Source organism: Centrocercus urophasianus, unplaced genomic scaffold (assembly GCF_019232065.1).
Source record: "Centrocercus urophasianus isolate 14NV4802_14NV808 unplaced genomic scaffold, USGS_Curo_1.0 seq_12, whole genome shotgun sequence".
Lineage (NCBI taxonomy): Eukaryota > Metazoa > Chordata > Aves > Galliformes > Phasianidae > Centrocercus > Centrocercus urophasianus.
The window spans coordinates 31,983,443-32,002,455 of NW_024884364.1; the positions used below are offsets into that span (position 1 = coordinate 31,983,443).

General features: G+C 36.8%; 1 protein-coding gene across 4 annotated transcripts in view; it reads right to left on the reverse strand.

Moving 5' to 3' along the window:
* DSCAM (DS cell adhesion molecule) overlaps window positions 1–19,013 on the reverse strand; it is a 381,453-nt gene that overhangs the window by 138,757 nt on the left and 223,683 nt on the right. For all 4 annotated transcript variants that reach the window (XM_042810976.1, XM_042810977.1, XM_042810979.1 and 1 more), the window contains exons 8-9: window positions 11,600–11,878; window positions 3,141–3,260 (exon numbers count right to left, since the gene is read on the reverse strand). In XM_042810976.1, coding sequence (XP_042666910.1) covers window positions 3,141–3,260; window positions 11,600–11,878 — 399 coding nt within the window. The remainder of the gene's footprint in view (window positions 1–3,140; window positions 3,261–11,599; window positions 11,879–19,013) is intronic.

Genomic DNA, 19,013 nt, shown 5'->3' on the forward strand with positions numbered 1-19,013 from the left:
GTTTTCAGATGATTACTTTTCAAGTTGATGAACTATCATGTCTTTGTCTTTTCCTAGAGAACGTTTTCTCTCACTTCTTCATGGTTCTCCTTAAACAAGGTAAGATAGAGAAATAAAAAAGAACATCTATTTCATCTTTCAATATTGCAGATGAATGCTCTACTCCTTTCCACCATGAAAAACAAGCTGAGAATTACATGTTAGCAGAGTTACTGATCAGAGTGTCTGATAATTCTTTAGTTACTGTTGGAGTATTAACCATGGTATAAATAGCAAAGATTGAAATCCTAGTCTTGGCTGGCTGTGTTGGAGCTACTTTACCATGGAAACAAGACAGTGGTGATTTAGGGAACAGAGAACAGGACACCACTATACTGTCAGTACTGGCATATGTTCAAGGTCCATCACAAGTTCAGGTTTAACCAGCATCAGGAACTCATTCAGTATGTATTAAGATACAGTTCTTGTAACAAGAGCTTTGCAGCCTACATTAGCAGCAGAAGGGCGGATTTTCCAGGGAAATCACAAGATAGTCTTCTTCAATGTAATTCTGCTATGCAACTTTCTGTACATGAAGTTGGTATCTGTCAGCATTAGTTTCTATATGCAGTTGGCTGAGTCAGCCCAGCAGGCAATAGAATGAATAAACACTATGGGGATTGTTTTGACACAAAATAGCAAGCTATCACAGACCCACAAATACAACGTTTAGAATATTAAAAAAGAGCACATGTACACTAAAACTTCTTCTAGTCCTAAAAAAGTTTGCTCTGGGGACTTCTACAGTTACACTGAAGCTTTCTGAGGCTGATACTATGAACGTAGATGTGTTAAAGGGACAATATTTTCAGAAAAAAAAACAGTTGTCACTGTTGATTTTTCAACTGTTTCAGTCACATACTTATCCTCTTCCTTCCCTTTTTAATCTTTTTTTTTTTTTTTTCTTTAATTATCCATTTTTCCTATCACTTAGCTGGAAGGAACATCTGTGCTTCACTAATTCTACCTGTCTGCAATGCCCAAGCAGATAGATACAAATACTCCTTTTATCTCTTCACACAAAAAGTTGAGGTAAAAATTTGGTGCCTGTAGAAAGGAAAGAGCTGCTAGTCCTAATGATATCTACATCTGGACAACATTTTGCATAACAATTTGCAAAGACTTACAACTCTTCCCACACAACATTTCTGCTATTACAGCCAAAATATATCCTGAGTAACGACAGTGGCTTATCACATGCAACTGCATGCATCTACAAGAGGACTTATATGGTTATGAATCAAAGAATTGCAGAATGGCTGAGGTTGGAAGGGTCTCTGCAGGCTGTGTGGCCCAAACCCAGCTCCAGTAGGACACCCAGAGCAAGGTACCCAGGACCACATCCAGGTGGCTTTTGAAGGTCTCCAAGGAGGAGACTCCAAAGGCCCACTGGGCTGCTCTGTCACCTTTGCAGTAAAAACAGTGTTTCTTAATGTTCAGACAGTCTCCCATTTTTCATTCTGTGCTCTTTAAGTCTTAACATATTCTTGATAATTATGGAGTGTCTGCACTGATCTCTGTTACGCTCCAGAAACTTTGGATCAGTTACCTGTCTTTCCCAGCATATAAAAAGAATGAGCTCTCTTTCTCCATGCACAAAAGGCCAATGACACAAACTTTCCTACAGGCATACACATGTCCTTTGTTCTCTATTGTGGAACATACAAATAAGCTATGATCTGCATGTTCTGCTCTATTGTGGAGCATACAAATAAGCTACGATTTGATTGATTATTTCAGAATTTTGTACAAACATAGCTGATAAGCTAATTATATGAAGGGTCATTTTAAGGCAAGATGTGCCAGACAGCCTAGGAAACTGTACAGACCAAGTATTGAAAGTGAAATCATATATTGGGAAAAATAAAGCCTTCAGTAAAAACACTGACCTTTTCACCTAGAGTTACTTTAACCAAAAACTGAAACTGCAATTTGATAGCTATGCCTACATCAAGTATTAACTAAAACTTTCAATGACTTGACTACTTCAGAGCTGTTAATCAAAAACATTAAAAGCAGTCTCTTGATGATAGAATATCACTAAAATCAAATCACTGTCCCTTTCTCCTTTATTAAAATGGGCAGCTTATCTCTTCACAGTTAATTATAACTCAGCTAGCTTGACTTGGCCTTCTATTTCAATGCACAAACAACACAAAACCGAACTACTTCTTTGTGACCTATATTCATAATTAAAACATGATGATTAATGGGATTTTGAACTGTATCCTTCTTGCCACAAAACCGAATTTATGAATATAAGCAAAACTAGATTTTAACATGAACATTCGTCTCCCCCTGTGCTTTCTTTTTAAATTTAATTTAGATTTAAATCCGAAGGAAACCAAACATTGCATGGAGCATAAGGATTTCCTTATAGCACCTAGTTTAGTGATTGTCTGTGTTTCATTTGATGCACGTTTAAAGTTCATTAAAGATTTAACTCACATACAAGGGATACAGAATTTGGTGAGTTTGTTTTCTCATTAAAATCAACCAGAAGACAACAGGCAAGAGGATGAAACCTAACAGGCAGCAAATTTTAATTAAAAAGTAGTCAATTTCCTGTGGTTACTTAGGGTCAAGTGGGGGCAGTTTTAACGTTCTGTTACATGAGAAGAAAATGTTAAAGCATTATGTAAAGTGCATACCAAATTACTGCTTATGCTAATGCTACCTGACCTTTCTTCTTTGCTAAGAAGCTATGATTGGCCATGTTATCACAAATTTTGAAGGGGAAAAAAAAGTCAGCCAAATGCTGTCTGTGAACCTTGTTCTGAGGTTGTTTCAATTAAAGGCATATCTCTTCCCTCTCAGTTGTACACTACACTGCTCTCCTGCTGAGACCATAGCTAACACATAAGCTCATCCACAAACTCAGAAATTCTCTACGGCAATCTAAAAGTCCATAGAGGTCAGCCTTGCATCTGTGACAGTGGCCAGCACAGTGTGCTTTGGAATATGATGGAACTGTAAAAACAAATACTTCCCTTATTGTACTCCGCTTGCTTTCATCTACATGAAGTCTAAACCAGTAGCTTAGCAGCAAGTAAACTAAAATAGAATTAATTTGCTCCCATTGATCATAGAGAGAAACATACCTTTTGAGTACTTCCAGACAATGGTAGGAACAGGATAACCCTCTGCAGAGCAGTTGAGAATTACAGCTTTTCCATATATCCCATCCTGGTCACTTGGCTGAACCACAAACCTAGGGGGCACTGCAGGAAGAAGCAAAAGAAGTGGTGAGAATTTGCACAAAACTTAAAAGCAGCTTTTGGATGATCCAGTGACACAGTAAGTTGGCTTTATGAAATTATTTACTTACTGTCAAAAAAATTATGCATTTCTTGCCAAAGGTAACAAAAGCGCTAGTTTTGATAGGGTGTAAAAATAAATGAATAAAAATCTCATTGTAGGAGAGGTTACAAAGTGGAGTAACAGACAAACCAAAATGTCGTAAGCAGAAAAGAAATACTTTCTTACAAATGGGGAGGTCTGACAGATGTCAAAGAACAACTGAAGTTTATTGTGGTTGGTTTTTATTTTTGTTTGTTTGTTTGTTTTTCCTAACAACTGTGAACTGGCAGGTTTCAGAAGAAGAACTAAAATATTATATAGTGTAAATAACCTTGAAGATGTAAATCGCTTTTTATAACAATCAGATCATTTCATATTAAAATGAGGATTTTTGAATTCTTTTCAAACAAAGAGACATAGAAAGGTTCAACACATTACATTTAGATTAAGTTGAAATGAAGAAGTTACTGGAAATAGCTGTACGTGCACTGAAGTAAACAGTAAATGATTTGTGTTCTTATTCCACAAGTTCTTTTTTTTTTGTTGTTGTTTCTTAGAATGGTACAGAGAAAATGTAGCGAGGTCAATGAGCTTGATAAAGTTTTTTTCATCTCAAATTGAGTACAGCAGCATGCTGAGATCTATCATCATAAGGAAAAATCCTAGTAGTTCATTGCTTCAACTAACAGTTAGGGCATGTGCACATGGGGACACATGCATGGTCATGACTTCATAGCTTCCCAAGGTCCAGCCACGGCTGAGTTTGTCTGGAAACTGCAGAAAGCAGAATAGAAAGCCCTGACATCCTTTCTTGCTTTGGCCCATCCCATCTTTCCAAATTTCCATTACCCAAAAACGGCAGATATTAATAAAGGAAGCATGGGAGGGGGATGTGACATGAAGAGATTTAAGACTGCAAAGAAAAGGATCATCAATACAGTGAACATTTGTTCAGGGTCCAGAAACAGTTTGGAATGGCCATGAGTACAATACTGCTTATACACTGCTTATACAAGAAAAAAATTATATGGCTGAAGCACAGCAAAACCACCAATGCTATAATAAATGACTTTTTAATTATTATTATAAACACTCTTATATACAAAGAGCATCTCTTGTTAAACTAGAGTCATAAGTTTTAATTAAAGAGAAACTTAAGCTGTCAGTGTTGGGTATGGATAGGAGTGCCAAAACTTGGAGGCATCTAAAGATATTCCCCAAGTGCAGAGAATTCTCCTCACAACGGCCTGAGCCTTCCTCCTATGTCTCCATAATGCAGTGCTCCTCTCCAAATTTCCTCTTTCCACCCTCATAGCTGCAAGTGATTTTTAAAAGATGAGAACAGTTCTCTAGAGAAAAAACAATCCTTTTATCTGTCCTTTTTGCTTACTGAATCCCTAAGATACAGTGAAAAGCTGCCTACTGCCTAACAAAAAGAAGGTTCATTTTCTTGGAACGTGTTAGCAGGTAACAGAAGGAACCAAAAACAACAGTTGGCTAGAGCCACCTTTGTACTAGGAGAGATCTTATTTCTCCTCTTTCCATAATGGAAACTGTTATTATATTTATTGCTTTCAAACATTTCAGCTTTCCAAACAGCTGCCACCCTCACAAACAGAAATCATGTGTTGTGTTAATTCGTGACAGGTAAGCACCAAACATGAAGCCTCAGCAGCAGCAGCCCTGGGTAATCACCAACCCTATTTTAATTATCTACTCTGAGAAAACATTCACTTTGGTAGCTCAGTTCTCACTGTTCTATATTCAGTTTATCATCTAACACAAAGGAGTTCTAAGTACTTATTTTGCAAAGCAGGCAAAATGTATAATTAGTTGTCCAAATATACTTGATTTAATACTAAGTATGAAGGCGTCAGCTTGTTTCACCTGAAGAACTGTAAATAAATTATTACTCCTAGCTTATAAAAAATCGATTACAAGCTGCTTATCGAAAAATACCATAAGCAAAACAAACAAATAAGCAAAAAACAAACAAATAAAAAAACCCACTTATTAAAAAAAAAACGAAAACAACCCAACAAAAAAACCCCAAAAAACAAATAACACCAACCCAAATTCCACACCACTTTGATTAAAAGATATTGTGTAGGTAAAGATAGTGGAGTTTAAAGTGTATGGACAAACTATATCCACAGAAGTCCAACTGGTGATAAACCTGCATATACATGCATATACATATATACTATATACAAGTGTATATAGTCCAGCATGCTGACCCTGGCAAAGCTGACCCTGACGTGTTATTTGGGGAGGAGATGCAAGGCAGATTGCATGGCTCATTCCCTTTGCATTTCCTCAGCGACCAAAACTGCCCTTGTATGTCTATTATGCATTTAAAGATCTGTTTCATGTTGGTTTGCCTAATCACCTTTTAAACTTGCCAAATATTACTTTCACAACTTCCTTAGCTAGAAAGTTATAGAAATTCATTATGCACTGTAAACAGGAGTATTCCTTCCTTTGTGGTTTAACCAGACCTCCACTTAGTTTTACTGTGTGTCTCCTGCATTCAGTAATGGAAGACCTGATGAAGAACCATTCCATATCCCTCTTATCTACCACCTTCTTGATTTTGCAAACCTAATTACCTCTCATTACAACACCTAGGAGAGAATATAAGTGTGTGGCATTCCAATAGACAGAAGGTAATTGAGGTGGAATTGTAGTGAATAATGGGTCAATTCAAGGGCCTAAGGATATTCAGAAATTAAAATTAAAGGCAATATATTCAGGTTCTTCTCTTGAGATTATTCAAAGGAAAGAGGACTATCACTCATGTATTGTTAATGTAACTAAAAGCATTTGACTTCACAAGATTATTTGAATTGAATTAAAAGGTGTGCTTTCTCTGAAATTGAAAGACTTTTCATCCATCTCCTCTGTCCCCCAAAATTCACCTCAGTTGTGTCAGTTTTACAGGTGAATGATTAAAATCAGTGCAACGAGATAACTGATGATTACCAGACACTTCTATCACTGAAAAGTGTGAACTGCATAATATTGTTCTAAATTTTCTCCTATAATACAAAATTTTTGTAAATTCTTTATTTCCTTCTCATTTAAAAACTACTTATTTATATTCCTCATCTACTCTGGATGACATTGATGACATGTACTGTCATTTTTTTCAGGAAATAATTTGATTAGTATATTAAATGGGGGGGGGGCACAAGCAGAATTCTGAATTCTGAAAAAGAAAGATTGTATATTATGCACATTATGTAATAAAGGAAATCAGACCTTAAAATACTATTTGCTTAAATTATCCATTTCCATAATGCATTTATCCAATCCTTTTTGGCATGCACTGGAAAAAATGGGTAGATGACACAGATAAATGGTATTCAATCATTTCTATGGAAATGCAGCTTTCCACATCTTCAACACACCCACGGACTGTAGATATATGTGTTGCGTTCACCTTAAATGATGGTAAGCTCTGACCTGGGCTTTTAAGACATTGATTTCATTGTACTTATATATACATATATATATATATATATGTATATACAAAACATAAGATCTTGCTCTCACATTCTTGGTATCATTAATTGTAACCATTATTTTTTACACAGAATGTGATGTCAGGAAGGCAACTATGGAAATTGAATTTTGCCATATAAGCTTCAGAACCAGGCGTATGATCAGCAGTCATACTGTTTCTCTGTAGTGCTCCATAAACAGAGTATGTATGAGCCTAGGCAAAAACTGTGCCTTCATCTGGTAACAGCATCGATTTCCACATATTCAGTGAAATTTCAGTCTTCCTTTAGGTAGTACTTTAGGACTACTTACAGAAGTGTAAACTGCTGTTGTGATTTTGAGGACAGGTGTACTTGACCCTTAGTTTTAATGTTGCCAATAAAAATCATAAATGATGCTACAGCAAAACAAATTACTCATGTAGTGACCTTTCAATTATTTCCATCCAGGTAAAACCACAGGATTTTTCTGCATATAGAAATAAGAAGTAAAAGGAGATCTCTGTATTTTCTTCCCCTTTGATAGTTTCTTTCTAAATGTTATTTCAGATGAATAACTTCTTCGGTGTTATGTGCTATCATATTTTGGAAGATGAAGTAGTTTACTACTTGGTAAAGATTTTGATACTTAGCATCAGATTACAAAGCAACATTCACTATTTCTTTATCTTTAAGGAATTCATTAGCCCTTAAAGAAGACTTCTTAATTACAAACTTAACCAAGTTCATTTGTCTGATGTGCTTACGTAGAGCTAATGGAGAAATAAAGCAATTAGATTCCTTCTTCTCTCTCTTGTCATAGAAGCGTGAGCTTCCTCTACGCATTTATTAAAGAAAAGAACCTGAAATAGCTTATGAATATGACTGAAGAGTTCTACTTTTACTATCTCCTTTGTTTCACCACCCCAGTCTCTTGAGCCCATAAAGAGGGCATTTGAAATTGCTTTAACAGTGAGTTTCTGTTAGGATCTCTCATTTAATACAGTCCATGGATCTGTGATGAAAAACGAGTTGTTGAATCATTTAGTGTAAGAGCAATAAGTTGGCAAAAGTAAACTATTTAATAGCTGAACTCAAAGGACCTAAAAAACATGTTTTCCATCAACATGATGATTAGCAAATTCAAGCTCTCACACAGGGAAAACAAAGGATGAGAAAAATTACAATAGGATATTGAAAATAACATAAATGCCACACTATCATATTAAAGGAAGGAAAACGTTTAAATTATCTACTTGTTTGAAACAATCCTGACAAGATGAGAAAATATGAGTTGGAATGTTAAGAAGATACCACTTACTAATGTCATTTCAGTTTGAAAGGATGGACATTACTAGCTAGTAACTTAATTAATTTGTGTATGCTGACATTTCCTAATTTTTTTTTTTCATGTAAATCCAAAAATTTTTTATGGCTCATCTTTATGACAGAGATTCAGATGACAAACTCAAACTCTCCTTCATAGACTTCCAATCCCTGGAAATGTGTTTGCCTCCCAAGCACAGATGAATACAATCCTGAAGGGCTCCTAACATAAGCTCCTGCAGTGGGCTACTGAAGTAAGCAAAGAAATAATCTATGCCATTTACCTAGAATACAGTGTTTCATTTTTACAGGGAATATTTGTACTTTACATTTAAATCATACTGTCAAAATGATGGAAGAATTTTAATTAGCCAAAGCAATGATTGATGTATTAATGAATGAGATCATTAAACACTGTACTTTAGGAAAAACGAACAGTTATTAAATTTGGTCATTGGACCTAAGGGGTCAATTTAGCTGGTTTAGAGAAACTATTTGCTATGCGGTTAAAGAAAAAAAAAAGCCTAGTGGTTTGCATTGATTAGGTTTGTCTAATGAAAACATTACATAGAAAGAAAATCATCCAAGGGTAACCTGCAAAGCTGCAGCAAAGAAAGTAAAGGAATTCTGATACTAGCTGCAACTATAAATCTTTTCCTTGTTTTTCCATCGCTGCATTTGCTGCATCTCACCACCTCCAACCATAAGAAAGCAGACTGATACTTTCTATATTCAAGGCTCATGGACTGCTCATTTGGTGCTTACCTACATAATGATATTCAATATTTCTGGCATGTACAAAATGAAAACACATTTATGCTTAATGTACTAAACGTATTAAGGGGCATTATTAGATATTTAAAGACCTTGTCTCAATTTTAATTAATGATCTATTCATTAACAGGAATTTCAACATCATGGTTTTTGCACCCATTGCTATCACTGAATTCTCTGTTCTTGCAGCACCTGTGCAATTATAATACATTTATGAGCTCTTTCTTTTCAGTTTCCAACCAGAAGATTTTTCACTGCTTTTTATTTCATAAAAATTTCAGCTCCACTGGAGGCATTTTCCCCTGTTCAAATGTGTCTGAAATTGGCCAGTAACTTGTTGGAAAGGAGAAGTACTGGAAGACCCATGCCCAGAACATGTAGCTAAGACTTATTTCCAGCTCCTCAACAAGAAACCCACGGCAGAGAGAACTGAGATTGCTCTGATTGTTTCTTAATCCAGGGTGGCAGATCTGCTCAACAGCCTTCTACCCTCAGTTTATTTCTCTCACTGTCTTCCATTTAATACATGATGCTCTGCAAGGAAAATCTGTGGAAGCTACTCACCTACTCTGATAGTTAAGGCAGGAAAAATCCAGCCTTGCTGTCTAGATATTTTTAAATCTTCTTACTGTTGCTTAGTTCTTTTTAAACAACACAAAATAACAGGAATGACTAATGGGAACAGAAGCAGTGAGGACAAACCACGAGGTGCCCACAAATTTGAACAGACCAGTGATTATCTTTTTCCATTTAATACTCATAGCAAAATGGTAGTTCATCTTAGATATCAAAAATATCTGTAGGAAGAACATAGGAAATCTACAGGAAAACAAGAATGCTAAGCAACAGGACACACATGATCAGAGAGATAAAATACTAGGGAGAAAAACATCAAAGTATTTACATGGCTGTATGGATTCTGCAAAAATTTATGTACTAATGGTTACAATGTAGCAACAAGCTGCTGGCTTGCGTTTCTCCATTCATCTTAGAAATGGATCGGATTTAGATGATACTTCTAGGTCTCTCTATGGAGTATGTTGAATTATATGGACTCTCACGTATATTGAAAACATGTCAGTCTTCATTTTGAGTACTTTTAAAAAGAAAATGGTAACAAGGACTTTGTGGGGAACAGTCATATTCCCTTTGTTTTCTTCATTTAAATTCCACAAGAGGAATTTAAATGCCATTTCTTCTTCCTTTACTTAGAGAAAAACTGCTCAATGGATTTAGAAAAATACTGCTACTACTTTCCTTTACACTGTACCTAAGAACAAAAAGATGAGGAGGGATCAGAAAACTTGGAGGAGAAATAGAGAAGGAAATCAAGTATTTACTGAGATATGTGCAGTTTGGGTTGGATGGGGACTAGTAATGATTACAATTAGCCCTCTAATGTCTACATTCTGACCTCTGTGGAACAAGAGAGCTGAAGCAGTTCAATACTGAGGGAAAGAGGTCAGTCCAGGGTTCTGGCAGAAAATTCAGGTCAAATGTCATATTATATTTCCCTCTTCCCCTCCGAGTGGGAATTATTATCCCAGATGTATAAGTAAAACTGATTAAGCCATTACCATTTAAATAGACAGAGAGAGAAGGGCTTAAAGAAGGTTGCAGCAGAGCACTAGCTGAGGTAGAAAGATAAGCAAGAGGGGAAACATTGAGTAGCCCTTGTAAACTTCAGGACTGCTACTCCAGAAAGCTTTTCCGTGGCAACACATGGTGAAAAGCTACACCACCACTGCCAGAAATATATTGGTAAACTTATAAGATGTCGTGATCTTCAACAGGCAGAAATAAACAGGGGCACTTACAGTATTACAGTGTATGCCTCTTTACTTTGACGAGTCTAGTGGCTTGGTGGGAAGGAGATAGTGGCGGGAGAAGAAAGTAATAGCTTTACTTTATTAAAAAGTGAAAAATTAAAAACAGTTTGTAAAGCTTTCAGAAAGAAAAAGAAGTAGGTTTTTTTGTTTTTTTTTTTTAAATTTTATTTATTTATTTTTTTTTTAAGTGTGCATACTAAATTTTGCACACTGACTTTTAAAATATATCAAAAGTTATATTCTCTAGGGAACTTGGCCAAAGTATGACTTGAAAGGCGTAAGATATGGGAAGTATTTCTCTAAAAGATCTTCTTCATATAAAATATTTACTTACTGAAGTTCTATATTCACATTTATTTCAAGGAAAAATGTTGTGAAATGAGCAAGAGCAAATGGATCATGCTATTTGAGTAATAAACACAAACAAGAAAAAGAACGTCATTATAAATGTTTTGCTTTTATACTGAGGTAATGTTATATGAGAAGCAGCTCTAAATCAAAAATGAGGATAATCAGCCTAGAAAAATAACAGAGATTAATTTGATATCCTTTGAAACACTTGATCCCAAGGAGTGGCCTTGCTCCTCAAAGTTGTTTGGGAAGTCAGTGCTGTGGCTACCCTGTTCACACTCTGCAACTCAGGGTTGTTGATTAATTTCAAGACTCACTACTTTTAGATAGAAAAGTCTTTTTTTTGTTTCTGTGCTTCACCTCTCTGTGCGTTGTCTTTTATGATAAGAAGGATTACCGTACTTTCCCGTTTTATACTTCCCATCAAACAGATGTCATTACAAAATACTGATGAAATCCACTTAATTGGCGCCCTTCAAACCAATTATGTCTACTTACCTCTCACAATTAATTGGCTTTGGTGCTCCACAGCTGCCGCATCATTTCTAGCTATACAGGTATAATTCCCATTGTGCATCAGCGAAAGATTAGAAATCCGTAAGGAGCTCGTGAAGTCAATGTTGTCAATGGTCACCCCAAGGCTGGCTGGGATGGGCCTGCCGTCCTTTTGCCAGGTGATGGTGATGGGCAGATCTCCAGAGACAACCACACAGGGAATGAAGACCCGCTGCCCGATGGAGAACCTTGGGAACTCGAAAGGCTGGATAAAAGGAGGAACTGAAACAAAAGAGAAAAGAGGAGCTATTGCAGGTATGATCTCACTTCTGAAAAAGCTGTAATGGAACTGATATTTAGTATGTGCAAAACTGAGTATGTGATAGCAATACCATCAACAGCCATAGGGCATTGTTTAACTAATAAAAGTTACATCTTTTGCAGATACCTTTCTGAAATGGGCTTTTTCTTGGCTACCAAATGCATTAAGCAGAAATGAGAATCAGTGAGATCCTGGCTTTTAGAGACAAAAGATCACCATTGGCAGAATCCTGTGAGAGCAATCAGTCCTTCCTCAAAAAAATCCCACTGACAGGTCATGACTCTGCAGATGTGGGGTTGCCTGAGGTAGTCCAGGAGGAGCTCACCAGTTTTCACAGTCTGAGGAAAAGGCTTTGCTTAGGATCACAGAATAGATCTAGAAGAATTTCCAGTTTGCCTATGAAATGTGATGAAAGGGTGTGTAAGATTCTAAAACTCTTCCTGGAACTTACTTTTTTTCTGATTCAAGGCACAATTTTTAATAAGACTGTGTGAAGTTATGCAGTAAAAGGTACAAATAGTATTGATACAACAGTAAACTTTAATTAAAACTGATTTCTAAACTTTCAAGTTGGCATTTAATACTGCTAACTGTATTTTGCTTGATGGTGTTTTTTACTTTTTTTCCTCATTATTCTGTGGTTGAAAAAAACAACATAAAATAGGCACCCCTTTATTTTTCCATCATAGGAAATAATTTATCTTTAATGAAAATATTTTGTTCTCAGGTACTTCCAATAAAAACAAATAAAGCAATGAGTTGGATTTAATAAACAAACAGGAAGTAATGGAGATGTCCTGCTTTCTCCCAGCTGTTTGAAATATTTGCCAAAAGTCATGCATATTGGGAATCAAATACACAACCAGCCGTGGGAGTCTGAACCTTCTCCCAATCTCAGGGGAGCACTCTAACAACCAGGGCATTGATTGATCTGACAGTTTTCCATCAGTCTCTCCTGAGGGAACTATAAAACCAGCTTTGCAGTCAATGCTCAGATACTCATTTATTAAAAGAGAAGGCTCTTAGAAGTTATGTATCTTAGAAATAGGAGTGCAATTCCTGTTCTTGACCGAGAGATTACTTGTATACAGTCCTTATACACGTGTACATCTTTACACTTGAACATCTTTAACAAGAAAGTTCAAAGGACATCCACAGAGAAACATTTATACTGCTGTATATTAGCTAGCTTCAGAAGAAAATAGAGCTGGTGGCTGTGTGCTTACTTGTGTGTCTTTTATTCTACCACCCTTTAGCAAAATGAAAGCTTTGTTTTTACAGAAACTGAAGTAGAGAAGAGCAGAAAAGCTCTCAAAAATGGTTGCAATGTATGCCACCTCTTTTACTTTCTTAGCATTTTTTTTACTCCTCTGCCAGTTTCCTACTGGATGACAGGGACTGATATTTGTAACCATTATTACAGTAGTTTGATGCTGTTGCTTTCATCATCGCACCTGTTGGCTGCTCTTCCATTCATGAAAAAAGTGATACCAATCCCTCTGAATGGCAAAGGCGTTGTTCAGTGATATACACTGGTGTATGTGAGTGTAACAGTGCAAGAGGATGTTAACTCTGCTGTTTCCAGAACAAGCCACGATGCCATTTGAAGAGGAGATGTTATGGCAGTGCATGTCTGTCACAAAGGGGTTAAATCAGGCTTCAGATAGATAGATGCAGAGAGTAATAGCTTCTTCTTATAGGTTTTCTGTCACTTCTTTCCTTCTCTCTTGGGACCCAGTGTTACAGAGAGTGACAAAATATCTGCCTGCTTCTTCTAATTGCTTTAGTGCACCTAAGACATTCATGTGACAGATCATTGAGTCATTGACAGATCATTTTGCACACCACAGTAACAAGAAGGACATGAAACTGTTAGAGTGTCTAAAGGAGAGCATCCAAAGATGGTGAAGGCTCTGAGGGCAAGGTGTGTGAGGAGCGGCTGAGGGCCCTCGCTGAGCTCAGCCCAGAGCAGAGGAGCTCAAGGGAGGCCTGATGGCGGCTGCAGCTCCTCACAGGTAGCAGAGGGGCAACACTGAGCTTACAATGTAAGTAGGAATTTTTCAGGAGGTTTTGACACGTTTTCCCTTGCTAAGTGCAGCTATCTGCACCCCCTGCACTGACTGTATTAGCCAGCACATCTCTGCTGCACGCTCCCTTAAATTCTTCTCTCTAGGCATCATTACCAAGGATAAGCAAAAATTCAGAACAGAGTAGCAAACTGCTTCAATATTTTCTGCTGAGCATGTAACAGACTTGAACTTATCTTTCATAGACAAAAATATACCAGGAATAAGATAACATACTTCTCAAGGATTGTTCAGTGCATCTTGACCCTCCAGCTCCCCAATGAAGAAAACCACGAGCAAGATCATTAAGTCACATTGAAGTATTTTTTTCCACAAAATATTGATTGGCAAGGTTACACTTACTGACTCTAAAATTCAAGCAACAGCCTGCAGAGCATTTCGTATACTGGTTAAAATATTTATAGGCAGCACATTTTCCCTCTGCCCAGGTTTTTAAGATACTGAAGATACCAACATTTATTTCTGCCTCGTAATATATAATGTATATTCAACCTGCAGCAGCTTGCACTCCTGACAAGGAGGTTATTTTGAAAAGCAGTGTGTAATTTAAAATCAGTACTTTAAAAAAGTAAATAGTCAAGGGCTATTCTTCAAAGTATGGTATCTCCATACTTCAAAGTACGGAATAATGCTTTTCAGCTACAGTATTTACTGTTTTGGGTTGATAATGTGACCTAACACAGGTCTTCTTGCTAATTTGAAGATGGGAAAAATCACCAAAAATCACTTATTAAAAGCATAGAAAGAGAACAAAACACATTTGAAGTCATTTAGGTCAAAAGTTGCCATAGGTATTTCTGAAGTAAACAAAGCTGACAAACAATATGAACTATCTGGCTTAATTAACCAGCATACTCTGAGAATTTTTGGTAAAATTGTATAGTAAAAAAAATTGTATCATTGACAAAAAGCACAAAAAAGTAGGATGGGTGTACACTACTTCAAATCTTAGAGAAAAGTTACCATAGGACAGATATATTAAAATGTACTTTAAATACTTTAAGGTGTATCACAGTATTTTCCTTTTCTATGTGTAGCTTTTGTTTCACCATATTTCAGAGTTTCTATTCGATTTTGTTTGCTAAATTATTTTACTTCATATAACATGTTATATATTACCCATATACAGAAAGGGTTTTATGTGCATATGTGTTGTGTATTTGAAAGGGATGTTTCTTCCCTTACTCACAACAGTCAAAAGACAATCTGTGCTCTCTGCAATTGAGTGCAATGGCTTGGGGATGCTTTATTGAAGAGTGCTTGAGTTAAGTGTCTATTTAAAAAGAGGATTATGGGCCAGTCTTATTACTGTTAATGTATAAGATTTAAATGATATTTTTGTGCCCTAGCAACATCTCCTGTGCCTTTGGGAGATCATTATAAAAGAAGGCTTCCATGATGCTCTCCATGAGAGAGGAACATCCTTAATTTCTTGCTCTCTGTTCTGTGGGATTTATGTTGGAAGAAACTGCTCAGATGATTCACTAAAACAAAACATCCTGCAGATGCTTTGTTTTCTGCAGCAGTTTTGTGAACACACCATTGCTCTCTTGTGTTCTCCTGTTTATCACTAGAAACTGCTCTCTGAATGATTTTCATGCAATAACTCTGTTGGAGGGGCCCACACTATGACATAACTTTAGCAATGAATACACACAACATTGGCTGATGCAAAGTAATAGCTACAAACTACGTAGGTCACTCTGAACGTAACACCTCTGATTTATTTCCGTGGAAACTACAACACATACAAAGAGCACAATAACACACTTTGATAGAGTAAATTCTCAGCCTCAAAACACTATTTGTCAGCACAGTCAGCACCATTAGCTGTGCATTTTCACCAGTGATGAACAAGAGCCTGCATGCCACACTCACAACAACCTGCATCAGCAGAGGAGACCTACTGTCACTTTTGCCACTGCTGAAATGCATCACTCACCACCTCACTGCTCTCACATCCACTGTTTGGTCTCCATAAACATTCAGCAGGTGTCAGTGAATGTCAATAGGTGTCATTTTTCTGCACGCTTTCTGACACATCTTTGCTTCGTACACAGTATTCACTTCAGATGCCATTGTGTCAGACTGCCCTTCTGCTGCCATCAGTCACACCATAACAAAACGTAATGGAATACTGATGGCAGGTTCAGCCTTTACTGCCATCCCACTAACAATCTGCCTCTGACACTGTAGGCCAGTATCATAAAATAGGAAGGATTACTTTCAGAGCATTCATAGAAGATCTCAAAGAAGCCATGTAAACCAAGATTTCATGCACTAGGACTGCAAAAGCCAAAACTGCTTTGTATTTGCACAGATCCTAGTCATGGTTTAGCCAGCCATTGACTGTTTCACCTAAACATCTCCATCCCTTGTGGGATTCTTCTGCTTCTCTCTTTTATTTATTGGGCTTTATCAGTAGGGCACGTCATTCACTGAACTGTCAATGGCATTTACTGATCTGAGACACATAGTGTGTTCCCTCGTTGACTGCTAATGCATCCTGTCTTGAAAAGAGCAAATACTGTTATATTCTACAGACCTAAATGTATGCATTGGAAATAAAAGAACCAAATCACCATCTATAATGTCTTTGCTGTTCACAATGTTTCCATGTGCTTGTAGGTTCATTAGTTACCAAAACTGACCAAATATCCAAAGTTCTTCAAAATCTTACCACAACTGTATCACAGAGCAAATGCTGCTGTGCACCTTCTCCAGCCTCAGTCCCCACTTCTCCTCTTTGCAATATAATACTGTTCTGAGAGCTCCCTCAAAACAAGGGATCAGTTAAAATGCTATGCAGTAGCCAAGAGTGCTTCACCTATCTATCAGATCACCCTATTTTAGCCTCTATTGTGAGGGGAAGGGATCACACCCTGTAAGCCTAGAATGAAGGCAGTACGTTCTCTGCCCAAGGGGATGCATTTGCTTATGCATTTTTTAGAGAGGAAACATTTTTGTTGTGGCCATAGGGTAAATGCAAGAGTACATACAACAAGCTGTTACATTCACTGTTAAAGTGCCCTGTGATAAAAAGCCCATCTTGCAGGCTGTGCATTATCTAGAAGCACTCACCCAGTCCACTACTTTTCATACGCTTTTAGAACTTTGTCCTGAGCTATAGCTCTTATTTAGCCCCTGTGATCTAAAGTGATCTCTGTCCTCAGGTAACACTGTGAAAAGCTGAACACAACTAAATCACTGGAACCAAGAGTTCCAGATTTGAAAGAGAGAGGACTTCAACCTTCTGAAACCTTCTGAAAGAGAAGGACTTTGTGCTTTGAAAATTATTCCAATAAGTAGTTTGACTGGCTTCATACTAACTTCTCCTTCACCAGTATTCTATGATTGCACACAAGGAGCTAATTTTACACCACCCTTCTGTTACCACAGTGTTGGTGTCCTCTTTTCTGCGCATCCTTTGTACTATGATCTGATTTCAAGTTAGGGCAGCATACTCCATACTTCCATTCTTGTGTTTGTGCACACTTGCTTTCTATACACACACACTATCTGGACTTATACACATTGCTACACAAACCAATTAGAAATAAAGTGATTAGCATTTTTAAGAACAATTCTAACAAATGTATATATAAGTATTTCAAACATAACTGAATGCAAAAAGAGCAAGAGCATGGCTTTTTCCAAACAGAAACTAAAGACAGCTGCATTCTAAGACAGAAGAGTGTTAGCTTTGGAAGAACCCATGTTTAAATATACAGGTAAGTCTTGAACTCTTATTCAAGTATTAAGGCTCATTCCACATTGTTTTCTGAGGAGGACTTTTAAGTGGATTTTGCAGGATCTTTTCTGTGACTGGACACCCATTCTCATCACACAGCACTTTTCTGATTTACGCATATGACAATTCCAGTTACTTTGGAAGATCTGATTATTTCTTCCTGAAGGGTGTACAAGCTCAGAGGGATTCAAAAAGATATTGCACTGGAGAGAAGGAAATGCAGGAAGTATAATGAAAGAAGTGTCTGAAGGATCTCAAAACCAGAAGTTTTTTCATTCAAACCATTGGCAACATTCAATCAATAATGCATGGGAAGTTATATCTTACATATATGTACAAAGCTGAATTCACACTTCATCTAATCCACACTGTAGATTGCATGAAGCGTAAAGAAATTAGCAGACTGTTTGCTGACAGTGTGCACAATCGTCCAAAGGAACAATGAAAGGCTCCCTCTTGGAGATTTTCCCCTCCTGTGTCTGCAGTTTTCAGTACTCAGAAGAGCCCACTTAGACTGATCTGCAATTAAAATCCACCAATAACATTTTGCATATTAGGAAAAGATGGATACTTCCTGGGAAAAATGTAAAGAATCTATTCAAATAGTTGAAAAATTAAGTTTTTTTTAGAAATCCTCTGTTAGGTTTGCATGTTTTCTAAAAAGAAACAGGCTGATACAATTTCTTGCAGTTCACAACAGGTGAAGTGCTATCACTTCACCATCAGATAAGAAGATACTTTCTAAATCAATGGCATACCATAATCTCTGCAAGATCAGAAAAAGCACTTTTGAGCACCAAACTTTTTTTTTTTGATGCTGCATCCTTCCTCACAGGGACTTCTTTATCAATTAATTTGTGTCTGAAAAGTGTGAATAGCAGCGGGCTGTTCATATGAGAAGAGTGTCTCATGAGACAGATGAAAAGAAAATCACCACTTAATACTGATGGCTTTTACTATAGCCGAGAAAACTATAAATTACAAAACAAAACAAAACAAAACAAAACAAAAGATAATGACTCAGACCTGCTTTTAAAACGTTTCCAGATCCAACAAATCCTGTAGAATTGATGTTGCTATTATTATTTTACCACCTTGCCTCTAGTAGGATTGTTTTTCAGTGGAAATATGAAACTTACAAATGGGGTGTGTAATATAACCTCTTATTTTGTCTGACAACACTTCCCATTTTAAGACTACTTTTATTTTTACTTTTATTTGCTTGCAATTTGACTTTTGTTTGGATAGCACTTTTCC